The sequence below is a fragment of the Fringilla coelebs genome, assembly GCF_963513975.1.
Source record: "Fringilla coelebs genome assembly, chromosome: 11".
NCBI lineage: Eukaryota > Metazoa > Chordata > Aves > Passeriformes > Fringillidae > Fringilla > Fringilla coelebs.
The window spans coordinates 6,650,908-6,666,440 of NC_140037.1; the positions used below are offsets into that span (position 1 = coordinate 6,650,908).

Consider the following 15,533-nt stretch of genomic DNA (forward strand, 5'->3'; position numbering starts at 1 on the left):
GAACACAAATGAACACCAGCACTGCAGGTCACACCTACATCACCTGCATCTGCTGCACAACAAACCAGGGGGGGTTGTCCTGCATTATGTCTCAGCTATTTAGAGGGATTTTTTCATGACCACCTGCACCAGCCTCAAGGGATGAATGTGTCAAGGTGAATGGGACTTGCAGAGAGGAAACAGAAAATATCCCAGAGACAGCTGATATCCCTCACTCTCTCCATGTAGATGGACTGAGCATCTCTGCTCCACTCTTTAGGACAACAGCTTCAACACAGCATCTCTTAATAATACTGAGAAAACAGTTGAAAAAGAACTGAATTCTGAGAGGAAATGAACAAGGAAAAGCATCAGAATTAACATCATTGTATCACCTAAATTCTAGAATTTTTTATCCCAATTTACCTCTTCTGTAATTGAATCTAAAGATGATGTGGCTTCATCATAGAGAAAAATAAGTGGCTCCTTTAACATTGCTCTAGCAATTGCAACTCTCTGCTTTTCTCCTCCTGAATGAGGGGGAAAGAGGAAAAAAAAGAAAAAAGATTAAGTTACAATTGTGATAGTCTAAATTCAACAGCAGACATGATTTTGTAGGGTTGGTTGTTGGGTTTTTTCTCCTCTTTTTAATAGACATCAGAGTCACTGCTGACAAATGTCTGACACATTACATAAGATAGCACACAAGTTCCTGCTCCCTGGTAAATTTAGTGATTCAAGATTGCTCATCCTTTTGGAAAGGGACAGAGAACTATTTTGTATCTGCTCCAAGGCAAGAGTCTGACACGGGTGAGTAACAATGCTGTACAGTTACTCACTCTGTACACCTGGGAGCAGGAGCCCATTCACCTGGCCTAATCTCTGCTCCATCCAGTAACTCTGGACACACAAATCCAGTTTTCTCTCACCACTGCTCTGTCCACACCTGCTGTATTGGATTTCAGGTATCTTGCTCACACATTGTGTCTTTCAGGTCTCTCCTTGATATTCATCCAACTTCCCACCCCATGATGTCAAATTTCACTCAAGAACAGTTAATATTGTACTGAAAACCCCCATCAGCCTGCAATCTACAGCCTGGTGGTTTCTGATATAACCCAGTTTCAGACTAGTTTCCTTCCTAAACAATTCTTACAGCCAACATCTACTCAAGAATAACCCAGGGCAACTTTTACAGACAGGAAAACAGGTGCATTTGAGAACTTAAAATCTGCTAAGCATTTGGTACGCGACGCAAACACGTCACATTTGTGCACTTGTCCTCCTTTGTTTTATGCAAGACTTCAAAACATTCCATTTAATACCATTATAGTCTTGTTAATGTTCCATTCCTATCAGGAGAGAACATGCTTTCATAAACCATTTAAAAGGCTGGTGGTAATGCTGCAGTTCACATTTTAAACTGTCTTTGGCAGAACTCAGGAGCAATTAGAACTGTATGATTTACTCAGTCTGTTTTAGTGTGCTCTCCCTCCCTCCCCTGTACAGCATCTTCAAAACTCACAGCTTGACAATATCCACATTTGAAAGACATATTTCAGTAACCAGATCCCCCATATTTGCAGGGAATGTTGTTCCCCATTCACACTCAAGGCAGCAGTACAGAAACTGTTCCATTCACAGAGTCAGGGATTTGGGGCTGCTGCAGCTCTGCCTATTGCACATCTATTAGCCAACACTGATGTGGGCTCTAATTGGAACAACCCAAACAACTTGTTTTTCACTCTTTACTCTTGATGAATCAATCCTTGAAAACAGTAAGAACTGCACGAAATGCTACATCATCACTTAAATTGGCAAATCTGTCATTGCAGCTAAAATCTTGTTTTTCCATTGTGCACATAAACCTCTGGATTTTAAAGAGAATCACTTCAATTCACACAGCTTTTACTCACCCTATTCCTGCCACAAAATAACAGAACAAAGCAGGACTTTGTGTTCTCCTTAGACTTGAGGAAGCCTCACCCAACTTAAAAAAACCCCAAAAACTGACTCTGAAATGAATCCAACACATATCTTTGGAAGAATTTAGGGAGCCAATCTACTATTGAGAGAACTATAGATTCCAATTAGCAGTAGCATTTTACAGAGCCACGAAGGAACTCAGAGCTTGCCATTTGATATCTCAAATCCTTTGAACAATGACACCAGTTCTGAGAGCACTGGCCTGAGACTCCTGTACCCTGGCTGCACACATTCCTGAAGCTAGTTTACCACTGGTATTGGTCAATATTCACCTAATTGTTGAAAATAAGAAATTGAAGCTGTTCTTTCAGCAGCGGATGTTTATTCAGAGCTCAAAAGAATTCCATGGTCTTTCTCCTGAGTATTTTATGTACTCTTTCTTCTTTAAATACAAACAAAGCAGTAAAAGAACACAATTCCCTTACCTTTCTCAACACCACCTTTGTGGAAGTACTGGCAGGTGGGTGCTTATGACCATCCCAGTGGCAGCACAAACTGAAGGATGGAGGAAAGGCAGAACCCATTTTCAGAAAGGCTCTGTTACAGGAGTCACGAGGTCAGGAGGAAACTCCAGCATACCCACACACAATGCTCCAGACTCAGAAAGGGACACAGAATCATGAAGGTTGGAAAAGCCCCATGGAGCCCAACTGTTCCCCCAGCCACCATGGTCACCACTGAGCCATGTCCCCAAGTGCCACATCCACACAGCTGTTAAATCCCTCCAGGCATGAGGAGTCCACCACTGCCCCAAGAAGCCTCATCATACCTTTGGATGAAGAAATTTTTCCTAAAATCTGAACCTTAACATAAGGCATAGAGCAACCTGGTCTAGTGAAAGATGCCCCTGCTCACAGAGGAGGGTTGGTTTAGATGATTTTTAGAAGATTTCCTCCAACTGAAACCATTCTATTCTTCTATCAACACCAAGACATTTCAAACCTATTGTCAGTCAAATCCTCTTTCCAGCAATTATGAGTGTGGGGAGACAGGCAGCACAAGACAAATCTTTCATTGTTAGCATGATTCTCTTCAGTTCTGCCAGTACCTATTTAGCACCTTCTATTCCCTCACCCAGATCTGTGCTTCACATACTTTATTTCTCTTTTAGGTCTCTGCATAATCCCCTTCTGCAGCATGCACACTTTCTCCTGCACTCACATTCTGGGTACAGGCTGTACCCTCTGACCCCCTTTTTCAAAGGCACCAGGACTCCTGACTGCAGCAGCTGCAGAGAAAGCAATCCCCCTCAGAACTGTTGCTGCAACAGGCAGCACTTCTGTCTGCACCCACTGCATCCCTCAAAACCCACAAGGCTCCCAATTCTAGTCCACTACCTAAACACATCATGAGAAAAATTAGTTTTACTTAGATGCACTGCCAGCCTCACTTACAACCTCATTGAACAGTATCCCCTGAAAATACATTCCTTTGAACATCATGCAGACTACAGCTGCCTTAAACTGCAGACCTTCATATTAATATTCAGCCTTTACAGGTAGGTATTTTGGGCTCCTCTCTACAAGGACATGAAGGGGCTGAAGAGTGCCCAGAGAAGGGAATGGAGCTGAGGAAGGGTCTGGAACATAAGTCCTATGAGGAGCAGCTGAGGGAGCTGAGAAAGGGGCTCAGCCTGGAGAAAAGGAGGCCCAGGGGGGCCCTTGTGGCTCTGCACAGCTCCTGCCAGGAGGAGACAGCTGGGGGGGGGTCAGGTTCTGCTTCCAGGGAACAGGGACAGGAGGAGAGGGAACAGCCTCAGGCTGGGCCAGGGGAGGTTGAGCCTGGATGATAGGAAAGATTTCTTCACTGAAGGGTCATGCATTGGATCAGGCTGCCCAGGGCAGTGGTGGAGTCACCATCCCTGGAAGGCAAAAAGGAATGGATGTGGCAGTTTAGTGGGCACGGTGGGATTTACACAAAGGTTGGATTTGATCTTGGAGATCTTCTCCCACCTTAATGATTCTGTGTTATAAGCTAAATAAACCAAAAGCAAACCTGAGGACTACACTCTGCATGAAACTTTGAGGCAGCAAAAGGGATACAAAGAAGCTGGGAGCCAACCTGAGAGCTTGAGGCCTCGCTCCCCGACCTGGGTGTTGTAGCCATTGGGCATCCTCAGGATGGCATCGTGGATCCCTGCCAGCTTGGCCACCGCGTACACCTCCTCTGCTGTGGCCCCTGTGTTGCCATAGAGCAGGTTGTAGTAGATGGTGTTATGGAAGAGAACAGCATCCTGCATTGGTGGGAAGCACATTTTAAATGAGAAATTATGAACATCAGCTTCAGAACTGTCCCCAGCCCGTGAAAGAATCAATACAGAACGGTTTGTATTTTTCTTTATGCAGCCTGAAGGTAAAAGTGTTTGGGGACATTTCTTTTCCCAAAAAAGGGATTAATATATTTTGTGTCCTAAATATGTATGTCATGCATAGTTTCACCACTTTGCTAACTCATTACGAGTGGTAATCAACTATAAAGCTAAATCACTTAAAGCTGGAGGCAGTTTCTCATGGGGAGGCTTAAACACATTTCAGAAATTGGATCTATATGATGATGCATATAAAAACATAATATTTCCTGGGGGAAAAAAGTCTAGTTCCTTTGAAAGTCACCATGCAACACCACTACATTAGGAGTGGCCTTCACTGAACAGTGCCAGATACTGAGAATCACTGCTACAACAGACTAGAGCTACTGTTCCAAAGGACTGTCTGGGGAGAAGGAAACATGGCATACCTGAGGCACAACCCCTATTGCCTTTCTCAGACTTTCCAAACTGACATCTTGGATGTTCTGTCCAGCAACATAAATGTTTCCTTTCTGAGGTTCATAGAAACGAAATAATAACCTCACAATGGTGCTTTTCCTGGAATTGAAAAGAATTGAAGTTAATGTTACATCCTGGTTTGCCATTTACAATCTCCAATCGGGAATGATGTACAAACAATAAAAAGCAAACACAAGCAGCACCACGTTTAAGAAACAAAATTCTGCATTGATTGGCATTATTTAGTCCATTTACCCACCCTGACCCACTACCTCCTACAATGGCCACTTTCTTTCCTGCAGGGACTTCAAAGGACACTCCAGCAAGGACTTTCTGCCCCTTCAGGTATTCAAAATGCACATTGTCAAAGGCAATGGAAGCAGTCTGGGGGGTGATCTGCAGGGGTGGAGCCAGCTTTTTGTCCTATGAAAAGAAGAATTCCACTTTATCTGCTGCCCAGAAATTATCTCCAACACTTCAACAAGCTCAACAGTCCCTTTCCCATCTCAGAAAAAGGCAAACAGACACTCCAGCTCAGATATGTGGAAAATAATCATAAGTTGCTGCACAAATGACATTGGTTTGCTCCTCCTTTTTCCCAAAGGAGGTAAAAATTTCTGCTGTAAACACTCTGCCTCATAACTTCTTTTGCAATATATTCTGCATCATTAATTACCAATAAAAATTCAAGCACGAGGCATGAATACTTAAATAAAAAAAAATCTCAATACAAGCACAGCTTCCATGAAGCAATTTTTGCTTCTCTGCAAGAAAAAAAAAATCAACTTATTGCAGTAACTGCACTTAAAGAAGAGGCAGAACAGCAACCTCACACACAATAACTATTTCACGAATAGAAATTAAACCTGGAAGATGAGAACACGGTGAAATGATGGCATTGCCACTAACAGCCCTGATACTTTAGGAAAATAAGCTACTACTTACTTTAATTTTGGTATCTACACTGAGAAGTGTAAACAAGGTATTCATATCTATCAGTGCTTGTCTTGTCTCTCTGTACACTGTTCCCAGGAAGTTCAGGGGTAGAGAAAGTTGGAACAGCAATCCATTCACCATTACCAGGTCTCCAACAGAAAGGCTGCCTTAAGACAAAAGGGGTGTGAGAGAATAAGGAGACTTGAAGGGTTTTCCTTTTAGGATGCAACAAAAGAAAGAATCAAGTCCATTAAACCTAATTTCTTTTATCTCATTTCTAAATCCAGATGTTTAAATAACAAACAAAACCCCAGAATCCATTCCCAGATTTTATATAGGGGTGCCTGAAATCAATGGCAATATTTGTGTGGATTTCACTTTAAAAAAGTGTAATGCAATAGCACTGGCAAATAAGGCAAGCAGCACATACAACATCAGACTGTAAAATCCACAGAGAGGCCTAAGGAAGTTAAAAGGGAAGGAAATAATATATGGAAGCACAAATCAGGAAAGACAATCTTAAGTACAATTACAGAGAAATCCAAATGATAGATTCTGTCATGATCAAGAGAGAGCTTTCATACTGTATGTACCAGAGAGCTGCTAAAACACACTGAGAACCTCTGGGCAGCTCGGTATCAAACAGGCTGATCAAGGGAAAGCTCAGGATGTCACAGCAGCTAAAGGTAAGTGGCAGGTCAGTTCAGCTGAAACAGGCCCAGAAAGATGATTTAAAGCCATATGTCTACCATCCTGCTTCAAGCTATTCTAAATCTTCCTAAGAACAGCTATAAACTGCACCTACTGACTGATCTGTTCAGTGTAACCCTTCCCTGCCCTGGCATCTTTAAAAAGGGCAAAGCAGATGCAAGAAAGAGCACATGGTATAAAGGTCTGCCCTTCAAACACTTCTGGATGTTAACAGTCTTTAAAGCATCATTATTTTTACTCTAAAACCACCTTGCTTTAGCAGAGCTTCATCCCAATTCTGTATTTGAAGCTTGTACTCTGTCTTCCTAATCAAGCAGGCTTTATTTTGTGTAGTAAATTAGACAAGTGTAGAACAGATGGAAGCAATTCTTCTAATAATGTGCCCTTATTAATGAAAGGAAAGTGAATTATTGTAACAAAACTACTGGAGACAAAGCACAGGGGTATACATACATGGAGTCTTGCCAAAATGGGAAGGGAGAAGGGCAAAAAGAAAGGATCTTTGTACAAAGTGCACAGAAATATTTTTATCTATAGAAGTGCCTTTCAAAAACCTTTAAGAAAAACTTCCTAAAATGACATTTTCTTGGGATTTTTCTTTAACTGCTAAACTTTTATGTTTTTGATAAAATCATAGTGTGATTGAGAGAGCCATTGAGAGAGAGGTATTATGGAATTAATAATACTCCAAGAAGCAGAAATATATAGACAAAACTTAAGCAAAAAACTCTCAAAATGAACTCTCAAAATGAACTATCACATCAACCCTCAGTTAATTAAGACTAACACCTCTGTTGTGGATGAATTGAGGTAAAAGAGACTCATTTTAGGCTTACAGACAGGTGAGTTACCTGCAATAATGCCCTGGCTGGCGAGCACCATGATGGCTGTTAAACCCACACTAAATATAGCACTCTGGCCAAAGTTGAGGAGAGCTAAAGTAGAGGTAGTCTTCAGGGAGGCTTTTTCATAGGTCTTCAGGAACTCATCATACCGTTGGGCTTCGTATTTTTCATTATTGAAATACTACAATATAAAAAAAAATGGTAAATGTGACAGTGCCAAACATGTTAGACTGTTTAAGTGGCTGTAAAATCCAGTATGAACAGACTGAGTGCACTGACACACACACAGCTCCTCTCCAACAGTTCTCACAATTGAAGGAAGGAATCACAGAATATCCTGAGTTGGAAGGAACCCACAAGGATCATGCAGCCCAGCTCCTGCACAGACACCCCAACAATCCCACCCTGTGCCTGACAGAGTTGTCTAAACACTCCTGGCAGCCTCAGGGCCGTGCCCATTCCCTGGGAGCCTGTTCAGTACCCCACCATCCTCTGGGTGAAGAACCTTTCCCAATATCCAACCTAAACCTCCTCCTCAAGACTGAGTTTACTCTTTGCAGAAATTGATGGTCAAGGTGATTCAGCCATGAAAGAAACTTCTCACTCTTTATTAACAAAGGTTTTTTCCAGCCCCCGCTAACAACCTTCCTGCTACTCTGTCAGTGCCACGCACTCCTCTTCAAATGAATAATGCTTAAAAATATGCTAGTGCTCCAAATATGCAGCCCTTTAAAGATGACTCTTATGACTCACTTCCCTAAGGCTGACAGAAGCAAGACAAAGAGCCTGGTAGTAAAGACTGGCCTTACCTTCACAGTCTCATAATTCAGGAGCGAGTCAATGGCAGCGTTACCGGCATCGTTGTCAGCTTTGTTCATTTCTATCCGAAACTTTGTCCTGGGAAAGGAAGGTTTGATCCAGTCACTGATGCCTTAGGACTTCAGCTTTTGTATTCTTCAAACCCTGCATTGCATTAGTGTACAACTCTAAACTCCATCCAGAGTGTTAGTTAACTGTCTTCACATTTTGGTCAGACAAAACAATTCCTAGAGGCCTGAGATTCAAGGACACCCTACTGCCTCAAGCCCTGAAAAGTATCAAGAAAAGTGAATTGGGGGGGAGCAAACTGGGGGAATATGACCTCATTGCCTGAAGCTGGAACTGGAGGATTAACCCCTGATTTGTAAATGGACCAAACTTATAACTGCCTGAAAAATTCGTGACCATCGTCCATCCTGGGCGTGCCCTTGGTGGCTTCTGACTGCCCATGGTGAACCTACTGAAGGCCTTTAATAAATACCCACTTTGCTCTCTCAATCTTGTCCAGCCTCTGCTCTAGGCAGCCACTGCAAGGCACCATCCCAAGCTGAGGCTGAGGCATGAGAGCAGCCTGAGGAAGGTGAGGGCAGGGCCTGCCTTACCTCCACTGGGTGATTCCTATGGTGAACGCTGCGTAGGCTCCCAGGGTCCCCAGAGTGACCAAAGCAAACTCGGCACCACATTTGTAATACTGCAAGATTTAAAATCAAATAATAATAATAAAAAACAGAATCATCGTTGTTTTCAAAACTTCACTGATGTCTCCAGCTAAGCTATTCTAATTTTAAGACAAGAAATGATGGTCCCTCCCAACACAATCCCTGCTCTGAACAGCTTAAGGCTAAATAAAGGCTTAAACTCAAAAGGAAAGCAGCAAGAAGGATTTAGATGAAAAGATTGGAGGCAATAACCAAGAACTACTGTATATAATACTGCAAAGTTATTTTTCACATTATAAAACATAAATGCTCCTGATGTTTGTGCTGTTTTCACAAATAAGTATTTGTTTCTATGCTTTTTCAGTGGATTTTGAAAGAAAGCTGGACTGTAGAAGAAGAAATAAATGGCCTTGCAAAACAACTAAGGAAGCATTTTCTGTACTTCAGGGCACATCAGGAGAGAAAAACCCTAAGGAGGGTTGGCTGACAGCCAGCCTGCTCTGCAACTTCCACTGGTTAGAAAATGGAACCCAACAGGCATTTCACTGTTCCATTCAAACTTGATTAAGTCCTTCCAAAAAGGCCAATAAACAGCACAAGATTCTTGTTTTTAATTTAAACCGAGATACATAATCATGATTCAGATTTTTGCACCCAAATAACACCCAAAGATCCTGACTTCAAAGATAGAACGTGTGATTTATTTTGTAGATAAATAAATTTAAATTTAAATTTCAGGGCATTAAGCTTAAAACCTGCCAAGAGAAGCCTGTTTTTCAAAAGCTAATTTTCACTTTTAAGTTCTGGGTAAGTCCAGTTCAGTATTCAGGAAAGAACCAATAATCACTCTCTCCTCTGTCCTGAATACATTGAACCACAACATTTTTATTCTGTTTCCTCACTACTCACCTGGGTATATTTGACACCTGTGTGCAATTTACTTTTCTGATATCTTTTTTCCAACAGTTCTGAAGAAAAACGTTAAAAACTGTCCACATAAATGCAACTGGCTGAAAAGAGGCTTTAAATGTGAAAAGAATTTCAAATAAGTTTATTTAAAGCAACAAATATTTGAAAACTATGGGTTGCTCTCTTTTAAAGTAGTTGCTTTCACCTTGTAAATTCAATTATGATTATTATTAGTACTTAGTAGACTTTGGTAAGAGCATCATTCCTAAATGAGACAATTCCAACAATCTCAACAATTCCAAACCACACTTACCAGAATTCCACTGACCAGAGCCACTTCAAACATTGTGGGTCCCAGGTTAAACACTAAAGCACTGAGAACAAAGCTGATGCCCCTGGTGCCTCTGTCAATGGTTTTTGACAGAGCTCCTGTTTGCCTGCTCAGATGGAAGGCCAGGTCCAGGTTGTGAAGGTGCAGGAAAACATTCTTGGCAATCCTCCTGATTGAATTTTGAGCTACCTTCCCAAATACTGCATTTCTTGCTTCATTAAATAATGCTGCCCCAGCTCTTGAGATACCATCTAAAAAGGAATGAAAAAGTTTACAAAATGAAAATAATTATATTTTCAACTTCCCTTCATGCATGAAATTACACTAGACTCATTCTTTATATATTTTCAACAATTTTAGTTCAAAGGTAATTTATACTTAATTGGCCCAAGCTTTATGCAATTTTTCATTTATAAACCATTGTGCACACATTTAAATCAGTTTCTTTTTATAGCTGGTTATAAGAAAGGCCAGGATTTATAATCAAGAATAATTTCTATAAGCATTATTTCATTTTTTAATTAGAATACCAGAAGCAAGGTCAGAGAATATTGGGAATAGACATCAACACAGTGTAACTATGAAATTGTTACAACACTCTGAGGGATGGAGCTCCTCTGCTCTGGGGGCTCTGGCAGAGCTGGGGGTGCTCACCTGGAGAGGAGAAGGCTCCAGGGAGACCCCAGAGCCCCTTTCAGAGCCTAAAGAGGCTCCAGGAGAGCTGGAGAGGGACTGGGGACAAGGATGGAGGGACAGGACCCAGGGAATGGCTCCCACTGCCAGAGGGCAGGGATGGATGGGAGATTGGGAATTGTTCCCTGGCAGGGTGGGCAGGCCCTGGCACAGGGTGCCCAGACCAGCTGGGGCTGCCTGTGGATCCCTGGCAGTGCCCAAGGGCAGGCTGGAAAGGGGTTGGAGCAGCCTGGGACAGTGGGAGGTGTCCCTGCCTGCAGCTGACCTTTAAGGTCCCTTCCAGCCCAAACCACTCTGTGATTCTGTGATTCACAACCAGCTGTGATACCCAGCAGTGCAATGGGCAGGAGCTGTGCTGAGCCCCTCCCTCCCTCCCTGCCTGCAGACCCTGAACTCCCAGCCAGGCCTTGGGAGTGCACTCACAGCCCACGAGGACAGCAGTTGCCAGGGTGGCCGCAGTGCTTGGGGCATCGCCGAGGTTGAGCACGTTCCCAGACAGCTGGTTGAGGCTGTCCACTGCATACTTGAACATGAAGGGAACCAAAATATTCATGGCCTGAAAGCAGGAGCACACCAGTTAGACCATTTGCATTAGAACATGGATGGAGCATGACTATTTTTTTCTGAAATTGCTCTACTGTTATATTTAGTCCTTAAGCACTTAGTGCAGGTGAGTTGGCTCTTTATTTCAAGCAGGATGTTAAATCCTTGCTGCTGGGACTGCAGGGTTACTTTGTCTCTCTCACTGTCTCCTTTTAAATAAGGATTTCTATCCTCAACAAACTACACTGCAAAGGCCCTGAAGTGAGGCTGAGCTCTCAGGACAGCATGGCAAGCCCAAGACACGAATCAAGCAGCAGCCACTGCATGGCACACACGGTGCTGCTAAGTTGTAATCATCATTTGGAGCTGTTTGCTCTTTGTGGGGCTGGCACTATTCAGTGTGAAGAAGCTCTGTTCCACAGGAAACCACTCACCTGCACTTTGCTAACACTGGGTCACTGGGATGGATTAAACCAAAGCTCCAGGGAAGTCAAAGAAAATAAACCAACCCCTCCTTTGTTTCTGTTAATACTCCCCTAAAATTTAAATAATGCTTCCTATTTGCAACATCACTCCAAATATTAACTTGGTGTCAGCATAAACCCTGGGGTTTGGCACAGCAGCACAAAAGATTTTCTGTACAGTCTATAAGACACTACAAATTACTGTACAAATATTAGTTTTCAAACAAAAAGTCACATCCACCACCTATCAGCCAATGTGTCAACAGTGGTGGCCCCTCTAGATGTAAAACCCCTAACAGATGGATATGTAAACACACCAACTTCAGCAGTTTTTTATTTGCACAACTGTAGCACAAGAAAAAATGGAAAATCTCACAGAAAACCTAAAATTCCTTGTTAATGCACCATTGTTACATTACTCACACCAACAAGAAAGGCAATTTACAGACAAACTTGACAAAATTAATAGAATTTCTTAATTCAAACTGCTACTAACTGTTGAGATTTGAAAATAAGGACACAACTTTTTTAGCAATTGAACAAGTATGTTATGACCTACAGTCTGACAATCACAGCAGATGTTAAAATACTTTACAGCAAGCTGACTTTGCTTAAGGTTGGGCTTTTTTTTTAGTATTTGGAAAAAACTTGTGAGGAGATGACAAATTATTTTACATGAGAAGAAACAAGAAACAGAAACCAGATTGATACAGATATTTCAGCTCTCTCCACCAAATGTTTTGGATACCCACTTAGATCTCAATTGTATTTAGGGACATCTGTCAGAGCTGAAAGCCCAGGGAAAATAACTGTTGATTAACTGGATAAAACCAGATTTTGAGATAAAAGAGTGATAAAGTCATTCTTAAGTTCAGTCCAAATTCAAGGGGGAAGACAGACTTCCAGAAGTTCTAATGACTGTCCCAGGATCCATTATTCCCAGTTTTACAATTTATGGCAAATAGTGGAAGGTACAAACTTCACCAAGCAGAGTAATTGGGTTTTGAAAATATTTCTGTAAACTAAAGATTTAAAGAATAAAATGTAAATTGATTTTTTGAATCTGTGCTGTTAGTTTTTTCAGACAGTGTTTTAGGCTAAAGATTTAAATGCAAATGAGGAAGGAATTAATTTTCTCCTCTTCCCCCATGTGTTCCCTATGAAATACATTATAAAAAACATGTCAAAATTCTCAACACAGCATAATTTAGATAACTCCTGAGAGGAGATACATGAGATCTGAGGGCACCTGGGTGAGGTTAGTGCTGCTTTGTTAGTGACTGAAAAGAGAAAACAGCTGAAAGATCAGGTCCTACTTCCAACATTCCTCTGGAACTTGTCCAGGGCAGCCTGAGAGTCCTTCAGCCACAGCTCCCCTTCCACCAGATGGGAATTGTGGAAATCTCGAATCCCTCTCCCTTCCCCTGTATAACCAAAGAACTCCACTTTGCCTTCAGGGTTACTGAAACTCCATTTTGGGGTGGCATTTTGTTCTTTATAAAGATGAATCTACTGCCATGTGTGTTCCAGTGACAACCAACATGACAAAGTGCAAGTTTTCCTGGGAGAGACCTCTCAGGAGAAAAGCAGAATATTGTAATGCAGATGGTCTTAATTTGCTGCAGATTCTCACAAATCTCTCTGCAGGGATTTTATTCCTCACTAGACTGTGCTACACTACAGGTAGTTTTGAAATAGAACTACAGATATATTTAAAGTCCATTTAAAGAAAAGAGATGTATTCTTTAAACTGCTGTTCTCCACTCACAATTAATTTAACTGGTAACAGCCTACAATTTTGCAGAAATGTCTTCTTTTACATCAATATAATTCTTCCCAATAGAGTTTTAAATGAAATTTAAAGCCTGGTCTCAGGTTATAGTTGTTCTGACTCCTGGAGGGTAAAGCTTGAATAAGAACAAGGCAGCACAGTATTGCATTTCATTAGCAATCAAGACAGTCTGCTTTCCAGTAATTTAAAAAGAAAAAAGTTAATCTTACAAAGTTTATAGCAGGAGATGAGAGGCCATTATTAGAAGCAGGCCTTTCCTACTCAATTTGTTAAGTCAATGAGATCACGTTCATAGTAATGGAAACAAAATTTCATCCTTCTGCAAAAATTCACAGTTCTCTTTGTATTTGCTGGCACAGAACAAAAAGCTTTAAGCACACCTTGGTAGACCATGAAAATCTACCATGAAAAACAATTGTCTTACACAATATATCTGTACAGGCTTCCCTCCTCTGCCTAATGCCTGAAAGCTTGATAACAATTCCCATTAAAAAGACTCTTTCGATATGAATTTGTACATTTTCTATTTCTGGGTTTGAATTAATAGCTTATCCTTGCTTGAATTTATTGGAAAGCAAATACAGCATCCCATGAAATCATCCCAACTCAATTGCCCACATTTAACAGCAGGTTGCCCTAGAATGAATCATGAGTAAATGAGTTTAAACATTTTTTTAATGACTGCACTGTTTTAAGCTGACAGTGCAGTACCATCTTTATTCCCCCATGGGACTACACTACATTTAAGGCAAACAGCCTTATCTTTCATTTTGGTCTTCCCAGCATTTTTTGTTTAATAAAGATGATGAATTAATGACAGGCTGAGCCCCAACAAGATAAAACTGGTCCACAGTGAACTGTTCTTTGCCAATAATTCAGTGAGAAATGCTGGCATGAAGATGACTGAATATATCTCTGGACCAATATAAACATACACATCCAACAGCTCCATTTGTGGAGATACACACAGAAATCTCCATCCCTTCTGGAGGCAAGACTGCTAAAGAAGCTCCAAAATGTGCTCCAGATGAGGGAAGAAGCACCTGCCTTCACGGCTTCTTCAAATTTAATGATGACCTGAACTACATTTTTTCCAGTAGGGGAAAAAACTCAAACCAATTTAAATACTTTTCACCTGAAACTCCTCAAAAAGCTACCAATTTCTAAAGGTTTATTGCAATTATCTAACTCCATCTGAGCCCCCAGAAAGAGCTCAAACACCAAGATCATAGGAACATGCTTCACTGATCAGCTGGATATCGTTATCTTTGCGTGCAGACAGAATTTGCAATTCAACCCTTGTGTCCTGCCTCCTTAGCCAACCATTCCTGCTCTGAAACTGATGGAATTAGCAGTCAGTAGAAATGCAGAGAGTCTGAAAGAATTCTTTGGCTCATGAATAACACATGCCTGGTCTGTGACCAGGAGGCCAAAACCCATTGCAGGCTGACAGAGGTGACAAGTGATTTTGTCATATTCATGTGTTTAATCCAGCTCCTCAGAAGCCTCAGCACTTTTCTCCTTGTGCCACAGAAGAAAAAGGGAAAAAACAGAAAAGTAAGGAAGCATTTGCTATACAATCACCAGTAGAGAAGCCAAAAAAAGGTGGGAAAACACGGAAAAAGAAAATCCAGATATGCAGAAGCTGAGCAGGCTGAGCTATGTGTGTGAAAACACAGCTTTTCCCTGTGTACTCCTCTCACCTGCCTTCCTCTTGCATCCTTCAGATCATGTACACACATCTAGATAGGCTATAAATATTTAAGGTAAAAATTTAAAGTGTGTCATAATAATACAACACATCTTGCAAGGAAGAAAAGACCCCACTAGCCCTGGAGCAGACTCCATCCTGTCATAAAAAGCCATCCTAACAGCTCGCTTTGAAGGCTCACAATACCACTGGCAGTTATGTGGAGACAAAAAGGAACCAAAAATCACAATAATTTGTTCAATGACAGGCAACTGGGCCCCACAAAAGGAGTCAAGACAGATTGTAACTGCAGGCTCTTCAGTAACTGCACACAAACTGGCTTTTGTTTTGAAAGTGAATTTTACTGAACTGTAAGATTTAAAGAGACAAATTATTTCTCAAGCAGCAG

The 15,533-nt window shown here is 41.4% G+C and overlaps 1 protein-coding gene across 1 annotated transcript in view; it reads right to left on the bottom strand.

Moving 5' to 3' along the window:
• The window catches only part of ABCB7 (ATP binding cassette subfamily B member 7), a 35,108-nt gene that overhangs the window by 4,206 nt on the left and 15,369 nt on the right, over positions 1–15,533 (bottom strand). Inside the window, exons 5-14 of the mRNA XM_084213332.1 lie at positions 11,059–11,191; positions 9,925–10,193; positions 8,646–8,734; positions 8,034–8,121; positions 7,231–7,405; positions 5,678–5,835; positions 4,992–5,155; positions 4,702–4,831; positions 4,027–4,198; positions 406–509 (exon numbers count right to left, since the gene is read on the bottom strand). Coding sequence (XP_084069458.1) covers positions 406–509; positions 4,027–4,198; positions 4,702–4,831; positions 4,992–5,155; positions 5,678–5,835; positions 7,231–7,405; positions 8,034–8,121; positions 8,646–8,734; positions 9,925–10,193; positions 11,059–11,191 — 1,482 coding nt within the window. The remainder of the gene's footprint in view (positions 1–405; positions 510–4,026; positions 4,199–4,701; positions 4,832–4,991; positions 5,156–5,677; positions 5,836–7,230; positions 7,406–8,033; positions 8,122–8,645; positions 8,735–9,924; positions 10,194–11,058; positions 11,192–15,533) is intronic.